This window comes from Fundulus heteroclitus, chromosome 15 (genome assembly GCF_011125445.2).
Source record: "Fundulus heteroclitus isolate FHET01 chromosome 15, MU-UCD_Fhet_4.1, whole genome shotgun sequence".
Taxonomy (NCBI): domain Eukaryota; kingdom Metazoa; phylum Chordata; class Actinopteri; order Cyprinodontiformes; family Fundulidae; genus Fundulus; species Fundulus heteroclitus.
In genome coordinates this window covers 24,708,523-24,728,498 of record NC_046375.1, presented here as the reverse complement: position 1 = coordinate 24,728,498, position 19,976 = coordinate 24,708,523, and the positions used below count along the sequence as shown (strand labels likewise).

The following is a 19,976-nucleotide window of genomic DNA, read 5'->3' as shown; positions in this document are numbered from 1 at the left end:
CTACTCTTACTTGAGTAAAATTTCTGACTACTCTACCTACTTTGAGTACTTCATGAATAAAGAACCTACTGGTTTTAACCAAAAATGCATCAGAGAAACAAAAATCTAGAGTTTATGTTAAAGTGAGACTTCTTGTTTGGACACAAGCTTTGTTATTTTCATGTTATTTTCTATCTGAGCTCATTGAGCTATTTGGAGGTCAGATGAACGTACAGTAAGCAGTAGATATTGTCATTGGAAGTACTTTGCACTGTTCTAACATCCAGTCTCTGTAATCTCATAATCTCTGACAGTACATTAACTGGTGTAGTTTAATGTAAAAAAAAAAAAAGATTTAGAAAAGTGTTACTTTTGTCTTCAGTGTATCTTTGTGTCTTCAAAATACCAGAATTTACACACAACCTTATATTTTTGTCTGAAAGATTAAATCACCAGTAGTTATGATTAGATGTTCAGTACTTGAGTACCCTTCTTACTGAATACTTTTTTACTCTTACTTGAGTCATTTCTTGGGTGACAACTTTTTACTCTTAAGTAAAATTTGCGGTTACTCTACCCACCTCTCTATCTATCTATCTATCTATCTATCTATCTATCTATATATATATATATAGATATATATATAGATATATATATATATATATATATATATATATATGTATATATATATATATGTATATATATATATATATATATATATATATATATATATATATATAGATAGATAGATAGATAGATAGATAGATAGATAGATAGATAGATAGTTGCTTGATGTCTTGCTCATTACTGCCCCCCTGAGGAGTTCACGTGAACAGCAGGGTGCGTGGAGAAAGCGCTCTGTGGTGCGCTCACTTTCCTCCGTGCTCCTGTCATCGCACCATCTCTTCATTTGGTGGGTCCAGCCGGTCACTTTTGGAAAGTTGTCTCCTGAACCTTAACATGACTGCGCGGCATTTGTTTTGGATATCCGGAGCTTTGGCCGAGTTAACCAAAAACGCGCCCCGCCTTTGTTGGAACATCTTTTTAAATATTTACAAGTTATGTCCTCTGTGACTGGAAGAGGGGAGAGGTTTTCTGCTGCCGTCCGAGGAGCGCACTGGATAGGTGAGATTTATTGATTGTTATGAAAAATTCTGGAAAACTGAAGAGGATGTTTTTTTTTTTTTCTTCTTCTTTAGATAAAGCGCACCATGTGGCACTATAGGGGGAAAAAAACATTAGGGTGTGGTTACAGTTGCCCACGTCGATTGATATCTAATTTTCCTCTGCCAAAGCCCACATCCATCCTCTTCATGATGATTTATTTCTTAGAGCGCAGAAGTGCAGCATCACTGTGACTCCGGCGGCTTCCCTGGCTTCATCAGTCGGAGACAGTGCCAACAGGAGGAGCGCCCCACTCCCGAGGGCTCCGGGGGGCCCAGGGACGATCCAGGTCGGAATATGTGCCAGAGAGCGGGCGAGGTCCCGTCCTACAAGTCCCTCCCGGGGTCGCTGGGAGAACGCATAAGGATGTCTTTTGGAAGTGGGACAACTTGCAGGGGCGCAGCGTCGGCTCTGCATCCCGGCTCTGGGAGGTCCGATCGGAAAGTTGCGTGCTGCGAGAAGTGCTCCGCGGCTCTTGTTGCTCTGAAGAAGCAAGCTCTGAGTCTGGCTGTCCACCATCACTTCTCCTGCAAGGTCAGTGACTGATGCTGCGATGGAGGACGGTACAGTAGGCAGTGCATTTATATCAACAAGCTGGTTATGGTGGCTGGTACACACTATAGTGAGTTTGTTTAAAATCAGAATCAGATTTATCACAGGAGTAAGCCCTCTCGCTCTTTGTGTACATATATGGTGTAAATAATTTGTATATAATACCTTAAAATCAGTGAAATAAATATTAAAGCGTCGAGCACGAGCACCAAGGGAGGATTTTTCGGCATAAAGCCACCTTTGGCAAGGCAAATATGTTTGGCATGTCTATGGCAGCCAAAGCACCATTTTGATTTCCATGAAGGCGCACGCACACACACACACACACACACACACACACACACACACACACACACACACACACACACACACACACACACACACACACACACACACACACACACACACACACACACACGCACACAGATGTGTGTATGTGTGTGTGTTTTGTATGATATGTAGGAACTTAATATTTCAGCTACAGCTCAGATTTAAATTTTTTTTACTAGTTTCCCTGCAAGACATCTAAATAAAGTTGACACTTTAGCAGTTGGCTCACATTTCTAATTAGTCTGAATAAGTAAAAGCTATGAATGTATGAATAAATATAACAGATCTCAATGTGTATGATATTATTAACATCAAATGTTTGGATGCGCTTTAGATATGACTTTTGGAAGGTATTGAATGTTAGCTATTAAACTCATGGGCCTGCACAGTAAATCAATAATGCTTGATTCTCCAAACATCAACTGTTTTATTTTGGGTTAAATACTATCTTCACATTAGATTCTTTAATTGAAGATGTCGGTCTTGATGTCGGTCACTAAATAAATAGCTGGAATTAATCCAGTCAAATTGATTTAAAGAATTTAGCCTCAGGGTTAAGAACATAGACATCATATACTTAGACGTGTCGTTGGGCGCAGGTTCGCACGTCAACGTCAGTTCCATATTGTATGTGGTAGAAATAAGTTAAGTTCTGTTGTAGTGAACGTGGATCAGAGAAGATGCCTCATTCCTGTGCTGCATGGAAATGTATTCGGGCTGATTTCGCTAGTATCTGCCTTCTATAAACTAATGCTGCACCATGTTGCAAAACTGGACACACTAAAGCTGCAGAGTGGCAACACTAGGAAAAAGCTGTGCAAGACCATTCTTTTTCAAGGTTTTTAGCTTGCATACAGTACAGACTATTGTATTTAGACATAGATGTGCATATACAGATTTTCAAGTATTATAAATAAGCCAAATAAATAGCTGTGTGATTATATATAACTATAGGTCCAGATTATAGCTGTCTATACACACACACATACATATATATATATATATATATATATATATATATATATATATATATATATATATATATATATATATATATGTGTGTGTGTGTGTATGTGGGTGTGTTTATGTGTATGTGTTATGAATATATTGATCAATTTGTTAAATCTAAACATTGTGGTCTTCATTATTTCATAAAAATGTGTCACATGTGAACCTTTAGATACTGACTTTTTGGGGGAGTATTAAAGAGGTAAAGTTACTAATATGAGAAAAAAGACCTAGAACAACAAAGTAAAAACAAAAAACAAAAGAAAACACAAAAGTGATAATGTTATGAGAAAAACGTCATATTATGAGAATTAAGAGGGAACATTTCCAGAATGTTCACAGTTTGCAGAATTATTCCACTCCTGGAGTAATAGGGCCAGGTTAGATTATTTTAATTATTTTTATTCTTTATGAGAATAAATTCAGGAGAATGAAGCTAAAGGGATACGAAAATAAACGTGTAATATTACAAAAATAAAAATATTACCAATACAAAGTATATTCTGAGATTAAAGTCCCTTTGATACTGTTTAAGTAACTGAGTCTAACAGCAGATTTGCCACATTCAACATGGCGGACGCTCTGACACATCGCAGCATAGGCAGAACCCGCCAACCACGCATCTACGAATATGACATCTATGGTTAAGAAGGTCAGCTGGCTAGCAAGTTTGACCATCGCTAAACTAGCTATAGCTGAAAACAAAGAAAATTTCAGTTCCAACAAGGAAACTTTCGCATCCACAAGTATTAAGACAGTTCTTAACTTTTATTAAGCCAGTATTAATATCAATAATCCAACTAGGTATGCTAGTATGGAGTATGGAGTTCTGTGCGCGACGTATGAGAATAGCAGCTGACTGAGCTAACGCCTTCGGTTAGATTCTGCTTGCATGCTTTGATGTTTGCCACCAAAATAGATATTCTTGTCAGAATTTAACCATGGACATAACAGTTACAAACTAATTTACTTGATTTAAATTTTGATATTTTAAAGAAATTCTTAATGCTTTACCTAAAATCACCTTAGCTGTGGTAGTTAGAGAAAAGGTTTAAGTGAACACATTAAAAAAGTTTAGGGGAATTTCAACAACGTTTTACATCTTAATCTTAAACGGATCGCGGAGGAAAAACTAGAGGAGAAAAATGATCTTCAGAACTAGCTAACAGCGTTAGCTGAGTATGAATTAAATATATGTGAGAAATTTTGTGGGAATTTATTTAAAAATATGTTGTTTTCAGTGACTGAACCTGAACAGTTTCATACATGCAAAATGTGGAACTGTTTTTGGGCTAAATTCAAACCACTCAGATAAGTCAGTTGTAAATTTGTCTGACTTTGACGGCTTTCTTTTCCTCCATGTAGCCATTGAAGGCTTCTCTTGGATGAAGCAAAAAAAAAAAAGAAAAGAAAAAGGGAACAACGTGAAAAGCTTCATTATTTATTTGTGGAATTAATTAATTTTTCAACAAAAAAAAACACAACATAAATCAAATGAAAGAAAACTGAAAGCAATTCTTTGTTGCGGAACTGAGATACAGCGAGAATTGCTGACCCTCTTTACATGCTTTTTGTCACCCGTTCAACAGCTATTAACTAGCGCTTTAATGCTCATGTGGCCACATCAGTCTCGCCATCTTGCTGCCTCTTAGAGGAATGCTCCTCTGTACGTCCGACATGGTCACCATCCATCACTCAGGCCCTAACTCACGCAGCAAACCTGTGACATTCCTGTGTGAGTGCTTTCAGATGGACATGAATATTTCATGGCGACATCTCTGTGTCATCTTTGGCCCTCCCCGCTGAGGAAAGACTATTTATTTTTGTCCTCTTAAGTGGGATGGTTGCGCGGTGGTCTTGATGTTTCAGGGAGTGAGGAAGGGAGGGAGGCTGGAGCGAGCGGCCATTGACATGGTCGGTAGAAACCCGATAAGCCAGTTAGCTCCTTTCAGGCTTATTGATCAAGACTGTTACTTCTCAAAAGCTTCGTGGCTCTATGATATCATCATCTTTTTTTTTTTTTCTATGGGCTCACCAAGATGGGAAGCTCAGTCTCTTTTGTGGTTTAGCTTTTCATTTTGCTTTTATTGTTCTATACATCTTCCAAGTGAGACTGGACGAAGAGCACTCATAAAAAGTAATCTTCAAGTTTTGCTAAATATTCTCAATTGGATTTAGATCTGGACTTTGACTGGGTCATTCAAACATAGATATACATGCATATACATAGATATACTTGGATCTAAACCGGTGGTTCTCAGTTCTGTTCCTCAAGGCTCACTGTCCTCCATGTTTTAGGTGTGTGTGATTGCATAACCTCCCCAGCACGCCACTAAGTGCAGTGGAAGGCTGTTGATCGCCAATTCATGTAAGTCGGGTGTGTGGCTGCAGGGAAACCCCTAAAACATGCAAGATGACGAGCTCTGAGGAGCAGAATTGAGAACCACCGATTTAAACTACTATCCTACTGTGATTCTGGACATGTAGAGGGTCTGATTGTGTTTCCTGTTTCCACACGAGAAAACATCCTCCACCAAGCATGATTCTGCCAACGCCATGTTTCATTTGGTCATCCCGCGTTCATGTTTCTGCTTTCCTCCAAGCAGAAAATTTAACCTGTGAGCTAAAATGTTCAATTTTGGTCTGCCTTTACTAGAGAGCACCTTCTGCAACACGGTTTCTATGTCAGCTAGTGGACAGATTTGTAGAGTGGACTACTGAACCTTTTCCTGTAACAGATTCTCCCGTCAGAGCGACGGCTCTCCGCAGCTTCTACACTACCCTACACAGACGCCTTACGGACTTTGGCATGCTGGATGCTTGAAACTGAAATTCGTGGTGTCTTGTACTGTCTGACTTTTTCAAAAAAAAAAAAAAAAAAAAGAGTTGCTTGGAAGGGCATTGGAATTTCATTCCAAGATTGTAAATCCCCCCTTTTAATATGAAACAAATGAAATAAAATGGAAATATCACAATGGTGCATTAGAGCACTGTGAAATCCACGAATGATTTGAGTATGAAGGAACTATTCAGAATCAGAACTGTGCTTTGTGAGATGGTCAAAGCTCAGGATGCTGTTTCAGAACGTAACCCTGGTTTAGACTTCTCCACAACGTTCTCCCTGACCTGTCTGCTGTGTTTCTTGATTTCCATGATGGTCTCTAATGTTCTCTAACAAACCTCTGAGTCCCACAGTGAGCAGCTGCATTTATACTCAGATTATTTAAACACAACGGGCCTCCAGTTGGGTTGCTTCTGAAGGCAACTGGCGCCTCTGGATTTTACTTAGGGATATTAGCATATAAAGGAGTAAAATAGAAATGCACAGCACACGGTTCAGATTTTTATTAGTAAAAATAACCAAACAAATAAAAAAACAAAAAGAAAAAAACATGTATCATTTTCATTCCACTTCACAGACATCAAATGCAAACTCAGTGAAATACACACATTAAGGTGCGACGTGACAAAATGCGAGGAAGCTCTAAGAAGCGACTTTCCCAGGATGAAAAGTCAGATGATTGTTGAGTTTGTGGTCCTTAGATTTGACAGCCGAGGGCCCAGGCCGACATCTGAGATGTCAGCAGCAGTTTTTCAACACAATGAGCTGACGAGCTGAACTGCTTTAAGGCCATCTCTTCACGGGGGCCTTTTGAAAATACGTTTGATCTCCGAGTTTCAACTCAAGACAGTTAGTGAACAGCATGTAGTTTGTCATACAAAATGCTAAAACAGAGTGACTGCTCATCTCACTGAAGCACAAATAGACACACCGGCTCCCTGTTTATCTCCCCCGTGTTTTAGATCACTGTGATTGTGAACAGTGATGATTCGATCACTTTTTTTCGTGGTGCCATGAAATGGTCCAGGGTTCCTTACACAACTCGTTCGATCTGTTTTAAAAGTGCAGCAAATACATATTGATGCCCTTTGAGTTACTTCTTTTATGCTTTCTTTGCCAAGAGTCCAGACTTCTGTGAGTGCATCTCCCTCATGAGGTTATTTTCAGCGAGATACAAAAAAAAAGGACAAAATTACATATCTGATGTGTGATTTTAGAACATTCTGTGAAAATGTTTACCAAGTAGTGCTCTAAAAGAAAATATGAAAATGCATCTCAGTCTTAACACAAAACATGAAAAAATAAATTGTTTTTTGGTGTTTATCAAGTGACTGACGTTTAAAGACACTTCATTATGACATCATTTTTGGATTTGAGCTCCTGATATTTGTCTCTTATACACACTGCAAACCTTTTAGTTAAGGAAAGACAGCGAGACTACTGGATAAAGCAGACGTCTGCATTTGACCACATCAAAGGTTGTTTGCACATAAAATGCATTTCTTTGATGTACTGTGTGCCGCAAAAAAAAAAAAAAAAACTTTCTGCGTGAGTACAGTATTAATCTGTATTTGCTGTAATCATTACTTGTTGTTCTGCAAACACAGGCAGACGTTTAACAATCTTACAGGTTCTTCTTCAGCTTGTAATCATTTTTATCTTTTAACTCTGCAGGAAACAAGCGACCTGTCAGCCTTTCTTCACGACAACCTCCGTGTCCACGGCCATTCCAACGTGGAGCCCAGGAGCAGAGAGAGGGAGCTGGGCCAGTGCGGAGCCTGCGGTGCTAGCCTGAACCAGCTCAAGCAGGAGGCCATCCTCCTGGCGCTGAGTCGGGGCCAGTCATTAGCTAAGCCTCCTCCTGCAGCCAGCCTCAGCGCCGGCGCAGTGCTGGGACACAGTGGGACAAAGCATGGAAACAGGTTCTCCAGGGAGGCTGTACAGCAGCAGCAGCCACCGTACGGTCAAACACACAGCCCGCACAGCCCACGGAGCCCCAGGACGCCCCAGAGGACTCCTCAAACCCTCAGACGAAGGGGGCCCAAGCTCCCCAACCCCGATATGGACCGCTGGGTGGAGGAGCAGCAGCAGCTGGTGGCCTCTAAATCAGTGTCCAATCCAGATGGTGTCACCATGAATTCTCACCATCAGGTACCCCTAAAAGCTTTCTCCAAGCTCTACCCCCTATATAACACATTTCCCAGTTTCCACTCCCCCCTTTTAATGAGCTATATGGATAATGCATGTCTTTACGAGTGCACGTGTCGGCAGGCCAAAGATTCATAGCGCCGAATAAGGGCCTGTTTCGATCCCTCCGACGTGCACGTTCTTTAAAAGTCCTTTTCCTAATGGAATGGAATAGGGTCATGATTTACCCGTCATAAAAGCCGGCCAGTCAAAAAGCACTTGTGATCAATAGAGATGGGAGCCATATTTAAAATTGTGGCTTTTAAAATATGCATTAATATGATGGAAGGTGCCCCGTTCGCCGCCCCACCCCCAGTGACTGGCTGTTACATTTAACAAGACAAGGTGAGTGAGAGGACACTTTGTTTGCTTTAATACTTTTAACCATAATTTGCCAAAAGCGAACCTCAACTCCTTTAAGTACAGCCGTTTCTCACTTTTCACTCTTAATTCCCAGCATAATTGTGTTCAAAGCCAGTCTACTCCATGGGTTGAGTTTGCAAGCAGATGATTGAGGCACATGACAGAAACTACAGTGGCTCTCAAAATTCTTCACACCCCTGTTAACATGACAGGCTTTTGTGATGTAAACGAAAATGAGACTGGGATGACCAATTTTACAACTTTGGCAGTGACTGCATGTGATATTTAATAATTTGAACTGAGAATATGTGGTGGGCCAACAATTAATTGGAAAAAGTGATGAAAACAATTTGCTTAAAGTTGAAATAAATTTGGGGATTTCATCTGGGGTGGTACAAAATGTAACAAGTCAGGGCATCTGGAAAATGAATCTCTGGATGTATAAATCAAAGACAAAAAAACCCGTGTAACAATATATTCATCTCACATGACAATAAAAGTTATTATTTGTATAAGAATTAGATAATATTTTATTCGTTTACATTTTTTTGTCCCTAGTGGACTTTATTTGACAGCTAAAGGGGTTGCGAGAGAAGGGGAAACATGCGGAAACGGTTCCCGAACCCGGGACGGGAACATCGAAGACTGAGGCGTCTGTACTTGGGTCGCACGCTCTGTGTCACCACTGCGCCTCAGAATTAGATAAGAATTTAAAAATACTTTTGATAGAACTAAGACAAAAGGCTTAAATGTTTTCACAAATGATAGATATTTTTTTAAAGAATCTATAATAAGTTTAGAATTACCCAGTCTGGGTTAGCTTTGTCTAAATATTTAAAATTTAAGATGTAGTCCAGACGCTATTTCTGCCTTCAAGTCCGCAGAAATAGAAAGTTTGTGAAGCAGCTGCCTGCGCTAGCTTTGTTAGGAGCTAAGAGTTAGCCAGTTGTGGTATTCTCACAGTGTTGACAAATCATTTCCATCTTGTCTGTAAGCTCCTTTTATCTACCAAGAACTGAGAACATCTCTTTAAAACCCAAATAAGTGCCAATGAATTTTATTCTGAGGATATTTTCTTAAAAGCAGGATTCTGTTTTGGGCATTGTTGTATTGGCGTTAAAACACTTGAGAATCATCATATTTTGTTCTCTTTACCCTGGTCTGGAGTAAATACTCAAACCAAATGAAATTTGAAATGCTTCTTGCAAAACATGAATCCTAAATCTTGTCATAATGCTTAAAAGATTCCAATCTCCACTGCATTGGGGAGGAGTAACACTGGTACAGCATTTCTACAACACTTACTGATGACTAAATATATTTAAGAAAGAAAATTACTGAGAGAAAATAACTGAAACTGCACATGCTCAAAGGTAGTGTTATGTACTGCAATGACTGGAATATCGGACTAAATGGATATCTCTTGGGCCTGATACACCAGGTGGTTGGTGTGGAAAACTGTCTTCTGAGGCATGTTGACCCACATGTGTAACAACTGATCCTCTAGATCAGGGATTCTCAAATTCTAAGCCTAGAAAGATGTCGAGCATCTTGTAAAGTTATACTTTGGCATTGGTTTCACAAATAAGGAAATATAAATGTTCTTAGCACATAAGCAACAAAAAGGTGTCTCGTGACCCCCTGGGGAGTCCCGACCAGCACTCACTAGATAAGGACAGGTTTGAAGTGTACAATTAGATCCTATGCATTTGAAAGAGGACTGATGAAAGAACCTGTCTGTTCAGGGTAAGGCCTAATGCAGACGATCCATAGATACATGTTCTGTTTGTGGACGGGCATTGTCTTCTTTAAGACTGTACCCTGGTTCTGTCTCGGGAAGTGGGAGGGATTTAGATGCAGAATGTTTCTATCCTTGAGTTTTATTTGTGGGCCCCCTGAATCACTCTCAGAGGGGACCACAAGTCATACCGGGGTTCCCCACACCCGCTGTCAGATTAATCACGTTTCTGACTATGTTGGGCAAGATTGGTCGTCTCCCATCGACACCATCATATTAGCACATGAGTATCATCGGAATGCATACCTCTTTGCTAAACATGACTCAGTACCTCTTATCAGCCCATGGCTTTTGTTTATGGAATATGTTAAGGATAGTCTACGTTTTAGACCTTGAACACCTTAGTATGTCTGAATCCAGTTATCAAGACCTGGGTAATTAGACTAACCAGTCCAATCCCTGTGTCTGGACTGCAGGTTGTTTTATCACATTGTTCTGTAGTGCTTGGTGCATAAAAGACCATGCTTCCTTGGTGGGACCAACTGGAACCTTCCTCATGCGTGTTTGAGTCCTCATGCATCTGCGCATCAGTCTCTTGCACTATATAACCACCGGGCCTTACGCAAACCACAATCAAACTCCATCAGCTGCTGGCGAGGCTGTCTAATGTATTTACAAGGAATCCTCTATACCTAGTGAACTCCACTCACTATCTTTGAGTGATTGTGAGACGCTCTAGTAATGAAACAATAACACCATCACTCCACCCGTGATGCTGCTCGCTATGTCCTCTGTTGCCTGCGCTAGACAGACGATCGCTGCTATTTCAGTCGTTTACACAGCCCTCTTTTGTCAGTTCTTACACCCAACTGCTTGTAATGTGGATTGTTCCTTCAGAGCAGTAAACTATGTGCAAACAGGATCTTTCTTGTGAGTCTGTATTTACAGGTTTAGATTATTTAGGGAAAAACAAGCCAGAAAAATGCCCCTAATGTTTAAGGGATAAGGAAAAGCTGCACACTATAAAACATGCTTCGTGATGAAGTCATTTGCAAAAGACAAAAGCAAATTTCTCTTTAGGCTCTCTTTGTACCACTTTGCATTCAATGTAGAAATGTAGCCTTCGCTAATTATTTAGCTGCTTCCTTTAAATCTACAACTTGCAGTAACTCAGTAATATTAGGGACACATTCGGGACTCACTGGGATTTGTTGATACAGACCACGTCAGAGGTGGCATATGGCCACATTCCTTTGGCAGCGTGTACACAAATGTGCCCCGGGCAGCACCGAAAGACAGCCAAATGTCCTACTCTGGATAAGGAGTTAATTTCCTGCACACGAGTCCGTGAGTGCATCAGAGCCTGTCGCTGCCAATCAGTGTTTACGTGGAAACAGAGAAAGGATGTACGATCCGATCAAAGCCTGTGGGTGCGAGAGGTGCGCACCGATTCAGTTAGCTGTCGCCTTCTGTTTGGATCAACCAAAGACGGACCTTGATGGCAAGTGTGAAAAGAAAAAAATGTCAACAAACAGTTTGATTTTTGAGGTCGCTGCACAACACATTAGCAGATCCGCAGGGGACCATTCCTCGGGGATAAAATACTGCAAGGCAAGGAAATGTGGAGGTCGAAGCAGAGCAGGAGAGAGAAGGATGGGAGAATGGGGGTGGAGAGAAAAAAAAAACCCGGAGATGATACTGGAACATACAAGTGCAAGTACAGAACAGATCTCGAGCAGAGAGAGAATAAAGATGCAGAATCTAATGGGTCATGAAGAACAGAAGCGGAGGGGCAGGGAGGTATTTATAAATGATGCATTTTACCTTGGGTCTCCATCAGCCACGTCTTATTCCCAACCACCACAGCACATCTCTACTGGCCCTAATTGGCACATAATGACTGGCCGTTACTCACAGAAAACTAAGCTCATGTGGTCATGCTGCCTGTAGAGCAGCTTGAGACACAGAAAAACGTGGGGTTAGATAGAAGCCGCCGGGACAAGCGTAGCTAGCCACGCAAGGGCTGGGCAAGGAATCGAATGTATATTTAAATTTCAATCACTGCACTGAACCATTACAAAAGCAATGTAATGCAGTTTTACTTAGTTTGCCACATTAGTATGATAACAAATAAGCTTTGCAATAACAGTGCAAACAGAATCCGGGAAGAGGCTGCAGTCTGTGGCGGAGTCCTTCAGCAGCTGGGAGTGCAGAGCAGAGCGAAAGCATCAGTCAAACCAAAGCCCTATATTATTAGTAAAGCGAGAGAAACACCTTTTTGTAACAGTAGCCTGGACTGAGTTGAATTAACCCAATAGAAAACACGCGAGAAGCCGGATTTTCAGCAACGCAAATCAGAGAGGGAGAGACTTAGGGTGAGACTGCCTCTTCAGCCGACTGCCTCCCATGAAAATAATCCTCAAGAAAAGAAAGATGCAAGTTCACTGAAGATGTTCTAGTTGACTGAAATTAATGACCACTGCTCCTGTTTCAGAGGAAGGTTTGTCAGAGCAGTATTGCGGCTTTCTGCAACTGTGTTGCAGCGGGGAAGACTGACCTTACCTGACTCCGCCAGATGGATTTGCTCCGCATATCCATCTGGAAACCTTCCGTTGAAGTAATTTTGGGAAGGGGCGAAAATACTGGTTAGCTGATTGGCCTATGCTGGTGATAGACGGGCCAAATAAACCAATCAGATTCGTCGTCGCTCTCGACGAGCGACGACCACAAGCCAAGCTACTCTTGCTGCTGCAGGTAAAGGCTCGTTAGCTCAGCAAAGAAATACTCTGTAATTCCGATAAAACTTGCTCGATAGCCACGCTAACGCTAGTTTCATCGGCTGAAGCCGCCATGTTCTTTAGACTGAACTGTCGCTCCTCGTTGCGTCACACCTCAACCCGCCTCAAAGCCAACGCTGATTGGACGTTCGTTTGGTGAACGGCTCCAAATTTTCTTCAATGGAGAGTATCCAGACTGATCTGCGAGTGAAACCTTGAAAGCTCGCGAGATCAGGATGGTCTCGCGAGGCTAAGACTGACCGGCAGTCAGTCCAAATAGTCCAAATAGGAACAGCTGTTTAGTGACTCAGAGTAGGAAAAATCCAATGATATAACACAGATTCGAGGTAATAATTCCAAATGACTAATTTAAACAAACATTAAATGTCTAAAGCATTGTCAAATAAGCAATTTACGCTGTATTTTTATTTTATTTATTTAATAATATTTTTTTTTGGATGATTATTATATATAGCTTTTTTTGAAAGCCTGAGTTATTTTAAATCAAGATTAAAAACATTTTTTTAGGGTTGCCTTTGAGTATTATAGTTAAACTCTTAACCGAAACATCATTAGTTTAAGTTTGTAGACCAACTGTTTTTTTTATTTATTCATATTTGCTTTTTTGTTTTATTTTGTTGAAATTTTTCTGTATTTTAATCCAACTTGCGTTTATGTTCCTATGTTTTAATCATGTAAAGCACTTTGTGTTGTACTTATACTGAAATACAACACAAATAAATTTGCCTTGACTTGCCTTGGAAGAAAAAAAGCAGCTAGTTTAATACTTGAATGAAAATAAGTGGCAAAAAAATCAGGTACTTGTGACAAATAACAGTGATTTTATGGTTGACCTGAATATTTATAGTTATTATTTTCGCCATAATCGGTAATATTCCAGGTGTCGGTGGCTGACCCCTCGTCAAGCTGACTGGGTTCTGCTAGATGCTTGGGGTCATGCACTGGAGCTACAGCTAAATGTTGGACTTCCTTTACATAACCTCTTGTTTTCTCTGTAGTGTGCGGATCAGAGGTAGGGGCATCGTTAATACGGCCTCAGCTCCGACGCTTCACAACATATTCCTCAAAATTCTGGATGCAGCTGCCTCCATCCGCGATGGAACAAATATGGTGTTTGTTTACAGCATGTGCGCTGAGCCTTAGATGGCCTACTTACGCAGAAGCACCTAAGCGATTCCCTTGACGCGACAATTCCCCTTTGTATCAGATTTTGGAAAGTAACTACAGGTTGGGGTATTTATATAATGAGTGATGAGCTTTCTCCTAACAGCAGAAGGCCAACGATGCCATGGCGACCTGCGGTGATGCTGGGGCTGTTCAGACAACCTCCAAGATCCCTCACATCTCCAGGGTGGTGACCATCGCCAACACTGCTGCCATGTCCCTTTTGGCCAGGTGAGGCTGTTGAAATTGGGCTATAATGATAGGAAATGTTATAATAGAGCCATATCCGGTCACTGAGCTGCTTCTTCATTAAAAAAGCACAAAATCACCAATTAAATTTGAAATATATAGATTTTTTACTTAATTATTTACAGTTTAGAGGGATTTTTTTTTAATATAAGACTGGTTTTTGATGTAGTAAAAACCAACACTCATGTATCCATATGTAAGCATGTCCAGTTTGTATCTTTTTTGATGCATTTTTTTTAATTTAACATGGAGGTTCGAGCAGAAATTAGTAACTATAAATTAAGCGACACAATAAATAAATTGCTTTGTTTATGTAAAGCAAACACAACGAGGAATGTCCGCCTAGTTGATCATTAAATGATTATTAGCAAGCGTGGCTGCGCACCAATCTGGGAAGAGTTTCTAAATCCATTTCCAAATGTTCTGAAGTCCTTCGCTCTACAGAGAGAAACAAATATTCACTTGTGGAAAAGATGCATGACAGTAGCTGATATTCCCAAGGAACCCCCGCAATGCTCCGAGAACGCACAAACAGCTCCGTTTCAGACTCCACATGCCTCAGTGAGCATGGAAATGTTAAAGTTTATGAAAGGACAAACAGAAATGGACTCAACACAAGATGGGTCCTGTAGAATGGTTGCCTGAGGAAAATCTCTTCCCTAAAAAAGAATATGTCAGAATGACTTTAGGTTAGCAAGGTTGTGTTTAAAGGAACAACAGCTCGTCTGGAATATTTTCTTTTTCTGACTACTTTGTGATTAAAGCTTCCTCTTTATTTAGTAAACGAGGAATGATTGTTGGATCTATTACTTCTATATAGAGATCAGGTTCAGCCATTCCAGAACCTGCTAAAGACCAGAAGTGTGTGTGTTTCTTTAGCTGTCACTAATAGGAGAGTCCTGGGAAATACAAATCTATATTTATTTCTTAGATACATTTGAGCTCCGGGATTTCTAAGTGTGGCGGGAGTGTTTTCATGGTGTTGTATTAGTCACATTAGTACATTCAGCGCCGGTACATCTGACACCGCCTCCCTCCGTTCCCTGCAGGGCGGCGGAGAAGCTCAGCCTGACGTTGAGGAAAAAGGGCCAGGCCTCGGATCCAGCTCCCTCCAATCACTCCACCTGCTTCAGGGAGATCGTCCAGAAAAGCCCGCCGCCGCTCCCCCCCTGCTTGCTCCAAGCTGCCGCTAGAAGCAGAGACTCGCCCGACGTTGGCAAGGTTCACTTCAAATTCTGATGCATCCGAGAGCCGAGCTGCGGTTTTGCAGCGAAGCGTGTTTGGTTTGAAACGCCTGCAGCCGTTTTCTGACGTCTGCTTACTGGTTTTACTCGATCGACTGACTTAGTAAAGCACGAAATTAAACTTCAGCTTTAGAAATAAGCAGATGAATAATTCACTGACACTGTTCTAAAAAAAAAAAAGATGCATTGGGTATATTTGTAGCTTATACTACATCCTGTACGTAGAATAGTTCTGTATTGGTGTCCTACAGTTCCTTTAACATATGCCCCCTCCTTTCCCACAAACTGCCCCTTGGAAGTGTCTTCCCACCACCTGCGTTGCAGCTTAAAGAGATCTCAGTCAATTTGGCGGGGATCCTATATCACTCCGCCTTCCTGATTCACTGTAATGTGGTGCTAATGTCTCCATCCTGTTTCTCCCCGCCTTTCTCCTCACCTCCTCTGGGAGAGAAACCGAGGAGATCAATATGGCTGCCAGCCCTCCCCTTTTGTCTCAGAGACGGACTCTTGAAGTCTGCCGTGGCGTTCCAGTTGTGGGCTCGGACAGACCCTGTCGGCGGCCCCTCCTTGCCGAGCGAGGCTGCGCAGCGCTGAGTGCCGTGGAGGGCTTCCTCTGCCTGTGAAATCTCCTCCTGAATTATTCAGCCACTTACGAATGGAGTTTAACGCATGTTTAAAACGGTTAGGGACCGTTCCCCCGTTCTTGCTTAAGGTTTAAAATGCTCGTGGAGGGAGGCTGTAAAAGTCCGTTACAGATACTAAGAGCTTATCGTGTTGCAGGAGCGTGGCTGTCGATACGGGATGATCTCACCGTAGTGTAACGCGGTCCTGTGCAACGTCCAGACGACTATATTTGCCCGGGTGTCATGATGCTTATGTCTAATTTTGATCTTGCGGAGCTAAGTTATTGAACGCAGGAGGATCCGCTCATTACGCGTTGCGTGCTGGAAAGGGAGCGTAACATTGGAAGGATAGACATAGGAGAAGATAAAGAAGAGGGAGCAGGAAAGATGCTAATGGGGAAGATAAACATCAGAGTCATACACTGGCCTGGGTAATTGACTCTGCCTATCTCTGCTTACATTCCTGCATGTTCTAAACCACGTTCTTTGGCTGAGTGGGTGCATTTACAACTGCACAGTGATGGATGGCGGCTGCTTTATTTTTCAATCCACTTATCTGCAAAAAAAAAAAAAAGAGATTTAGGTGCCTGAAGGCATTGGATTAGATTAAAGTCTCCTTTAACGAAGTATAAAAGTCTTTATATCAACATAAACTCTTACCAATTCTGCCTAAGACTAAATGCATCCCGTCAGCATGATGCTGCCATCACGTCTCACCGTAGGAACAGTGTGGTAAGAGGGATATACCGTGTCAACACTTCCTCCAGTCATAAAGTTTGCATCTACTCCAATAAAGCTCCCTCATATAGACTCTAGCTACAAATCAGATGACTCCTGGAGGCAATTTGTTGCACTGGACATTATTGAGAGGTGTCAGAGTAAAGGGGGACGAACGCACATGCATGCCACACTTTTCAGATTTATAATTCTACATTTGATTCCAACGTGTGTGGTTGTAATGCGGTTGTACACGAAGCATAAAAAAGCGTCCCCGTGAATACTGTGAAATACATCTACCCTTGTTTCAAAGCTATTTGTGACTGCCACTGTGAGGTTATGAAGTATTTGGATGTTTTGTTAGTCAGCGAGAGGCCACGAAAGAAATGCCCAACGAGACGATGCCAGTTAGAACAAGTGGCGGCACTAAAAAAGGACATTATCTCACTCCCACCTTCCCATTACTCCACACTAATCCTTTGTGACACCAATGCTTTGTTCTCTCAAGTTTTCTTTTCCTTCGCAGCTGAGGTTTACTGTTCAACAGAAAACAGCGTCTTAGCTACTTAAACATGAACGATTCCCTAATCGTTTGCTGCAAAGTCAAAGCAGAGCAGCTTGTGGATGAATAAGTTATGCAGTTTTCTCACGTTCGTTACGTAACCAGTCGGTTTTCCTCTCCAAATTGTAAAAAGTTCTGTCTTTCTCCTTCAGCCCAAATAACGCACGACTTAGCATTAGCTGAAAACGTAGCCAGATCATATGCTATGCTAATTTAGCCGCGCAGCTCTACTGAATAAGTAAATAGCTAAAATTTAATCCTACAACTACTCTCTCTGTGACTGACTGTGCGTGATGGATAACTGACCCACTGAAGGATCAGATAATTGAGATACTTCTGGAGAAAGCGTCGGTCTAGTGTTTTGTACACATCTACTTGTTCCTCTTAGTAGATTGAAGATGGATCCCAGACGTGCTGTAATGTGCCTGGCAGGGACACGGCAACGTGTGTCTGGTTCTTCTGGCTGTGGAACGGGATCTTTTGAAACAGTTTGGACAAATTGTCCTGCCTCCGGCCCAAGCTTCCTAGCTTTCTCAACCCAACAGATATTCTTTGTGCAATCTGAGATTTAACAGGGTCACCGGCGCCCGGTGTATACAGGAGACATCAGCATGGCCCTCTTTCTCCTTTCCCTTCTGTGCTCAGGTCAAAGTCGTGCTGAGGGTGAGCCGGCTGCTGTCGGAGAGCCACGGCCAGCCACCTGTCCTTCGGATTGACCCGTCCAGGAAGAGAGTCACCATAGTGGATCCGCTCACCAAAAACCTATCGCACAGCACGATGACTCTGGGCCGGGAAAGAAAACGTCCCCTGAAGACCTTTAACTTTGATGCAGCTTATTCTCAGGATTCAGGACAGGTTCGGTTCTCTCTTTCTCTCTCTTATTGGAGACAGGTTTCACATTTTGTCGCTTCAGTCCGGGTTTAGATCCGTCCTATTTAGCTGTAGTGTCCATCCATCCATCCCTCTGTATATAACTGTACAAACCACTGCGGTCTCGCCCCGTCTCTCTAATGACCAGAAAACTGATACCACTCCCCCTGGTAAGAGTCTGCGGCTCGGCTTACATGTGCCTAAGCTCGGGGGAGAATTGAAAACCTGTGTGAGCTCCCCCTCCTGCTCTGGGTTCTGGGCTGGACTGCGAGCACATTTTCAGGGCCGAGATCGATCACCCTGTCCTTTGTTCTGTTGCCCAGGCTGAAGTGTGCGCAGGCGTCTTGGCTGATGTCATCCGCTGCGTCCTCAGCGGCAGCGATGGATGCGTTCTGGGCTTAGGATGCGCTGATGTGGGTGAGTCATCGGTCGCTGCGGGAGGCCACAGGTTAAAATCCCAAGATGGGCGTGGGACGCTTTTATAAACGTGAAAGCCCGTCCCCACCCCTCCTCCTGCTGTCCTGCGGCACTCTTGCTATCATTCAATCTTTCCCTATTACTTAAACTCCATGTCTCTGTTGTCTCTCTGCGTCCTCACATCAACCTTTGTTCCACATCCTCTGCTTCTTTGCTTTTTTTTTTCCCTCCCTCCCCCCGGGGCCATCTTTGTGTCTGCTCCTGGTTTATCACAGCTGAGCCATTTCAACTATCTGACCTTTATCATACTTTTTTTCACCTTTTTGTAAAAAAAAAAAGAAAAAAGAAAGCCCTTTTGTAAATCATATATGGATATTTTTTGAAAAATACTTCTTCCATGCTCAAAAGGACACAAAGAGGTTTTTCTGAAACCAAAGTGGGCTGTAATATGTTTCTATTAGGAAGATGGGACACTGCACTTAGCGCTGGTGCAGGGATTTAATAGATTTGTGCCACACACACCATGACACACACACACCATGACACACACACACACACACACACGTGGTAAGGACAGGGTCTCCTTGTAGCTGCTTTTTCACATGACGCCACTCTCCGTAAATCTGATTGAATTAGTCGGCCGATATGGAGTGCATGTGGCCCGCAGCCAGAGGGATATCAATCTCCTAAGCAGAATACCATTCCCCCTGAATAACGGCGGGCAGCTCGGCCCTTTAATTGGAGTAAACCAATTCTCTTATCCTCATTCAATTAGAGTTTGGATAAGACAAGAGAAGGTAAAGCAGGCCCTTATCTCACAACGAATGTAGGGCAAGAGTGCACAAGGAGTCACAACGCGGCACCACTCCAGCTTTTTGGGCTTTTTGTAGGAAGGTTCTGGTCTGACAAATATGCTACTGGTAAAAAAAAATGATTTGCCCCTAGATTTCTTTTGTCATACAAATGTTTCTTAAATAAATGTTAATATCAGACAAAGATATCCCAAGTGGATGTGAGAGAAATCTCTATAAACCAGCAGGTGCCTGTGTGAAAAGGTAACTGCTCCCTAAACCCAACAACTGGTTATAAGTCCTTCAGGGGCGACCACCAGGGGGTGGCCAGGGGTGGCCATGGCCCCCCCATTCCATGTCCTGGCCACCCCACTTGCC

General features: G+C 42.1%; 1 protein-coding gene across 3 annotated transcripts in view; it reads left to right on the top strand.

The window, feature by feature from the left end:
• The first annotated feature begins 814 nt into the window (after positions 1 to 814).
• Positions 815 to 19,976, top strand: part of LOC105936989 (kinesin-like protein KIF26B) — a 40,320-nt gene continuing 21,158 nt past the window's right edge. For 2 of the 3 annotated variants that reach the window (XM_036147060.1, XM_036147059.1), the window contains exons 1-7: positions 815 to 1,100; positions 1,312 to 1,677; positions 7,550 to 8,026; positions 14,235 to 14,356; positions 15,424 to 15,595; positions 18,166 to 18,375; positions 18,714 to 18,807. In XM_036147060.1, the coding sequence (XP_036002953.1) occupies positions 1,041 to 1,100; positions 1,312 to 1,677; positions 7,550 to 8,026; positions 14,235 to 14,356; positions 15,424 to 15,595; positions 18,166 to 18,375; positions 18,714 to 18,807 (1,501 nt within the window). In that variant the 5' untranslated portion in view covers positions 815 to 1,040. The remainder of the gene's footprint in view (positions 1,101 to 1,311; positions 1,678 to 7,549; positions 8,027 to 14,234; positions 14,357 to 15,423; positions 15,596 to 18,165; positions 18,376 to 18,713; positions 18,808 to 19,976) is intronic. The other variant, XM_036147058.1, reaches the window with a different exon arrangement.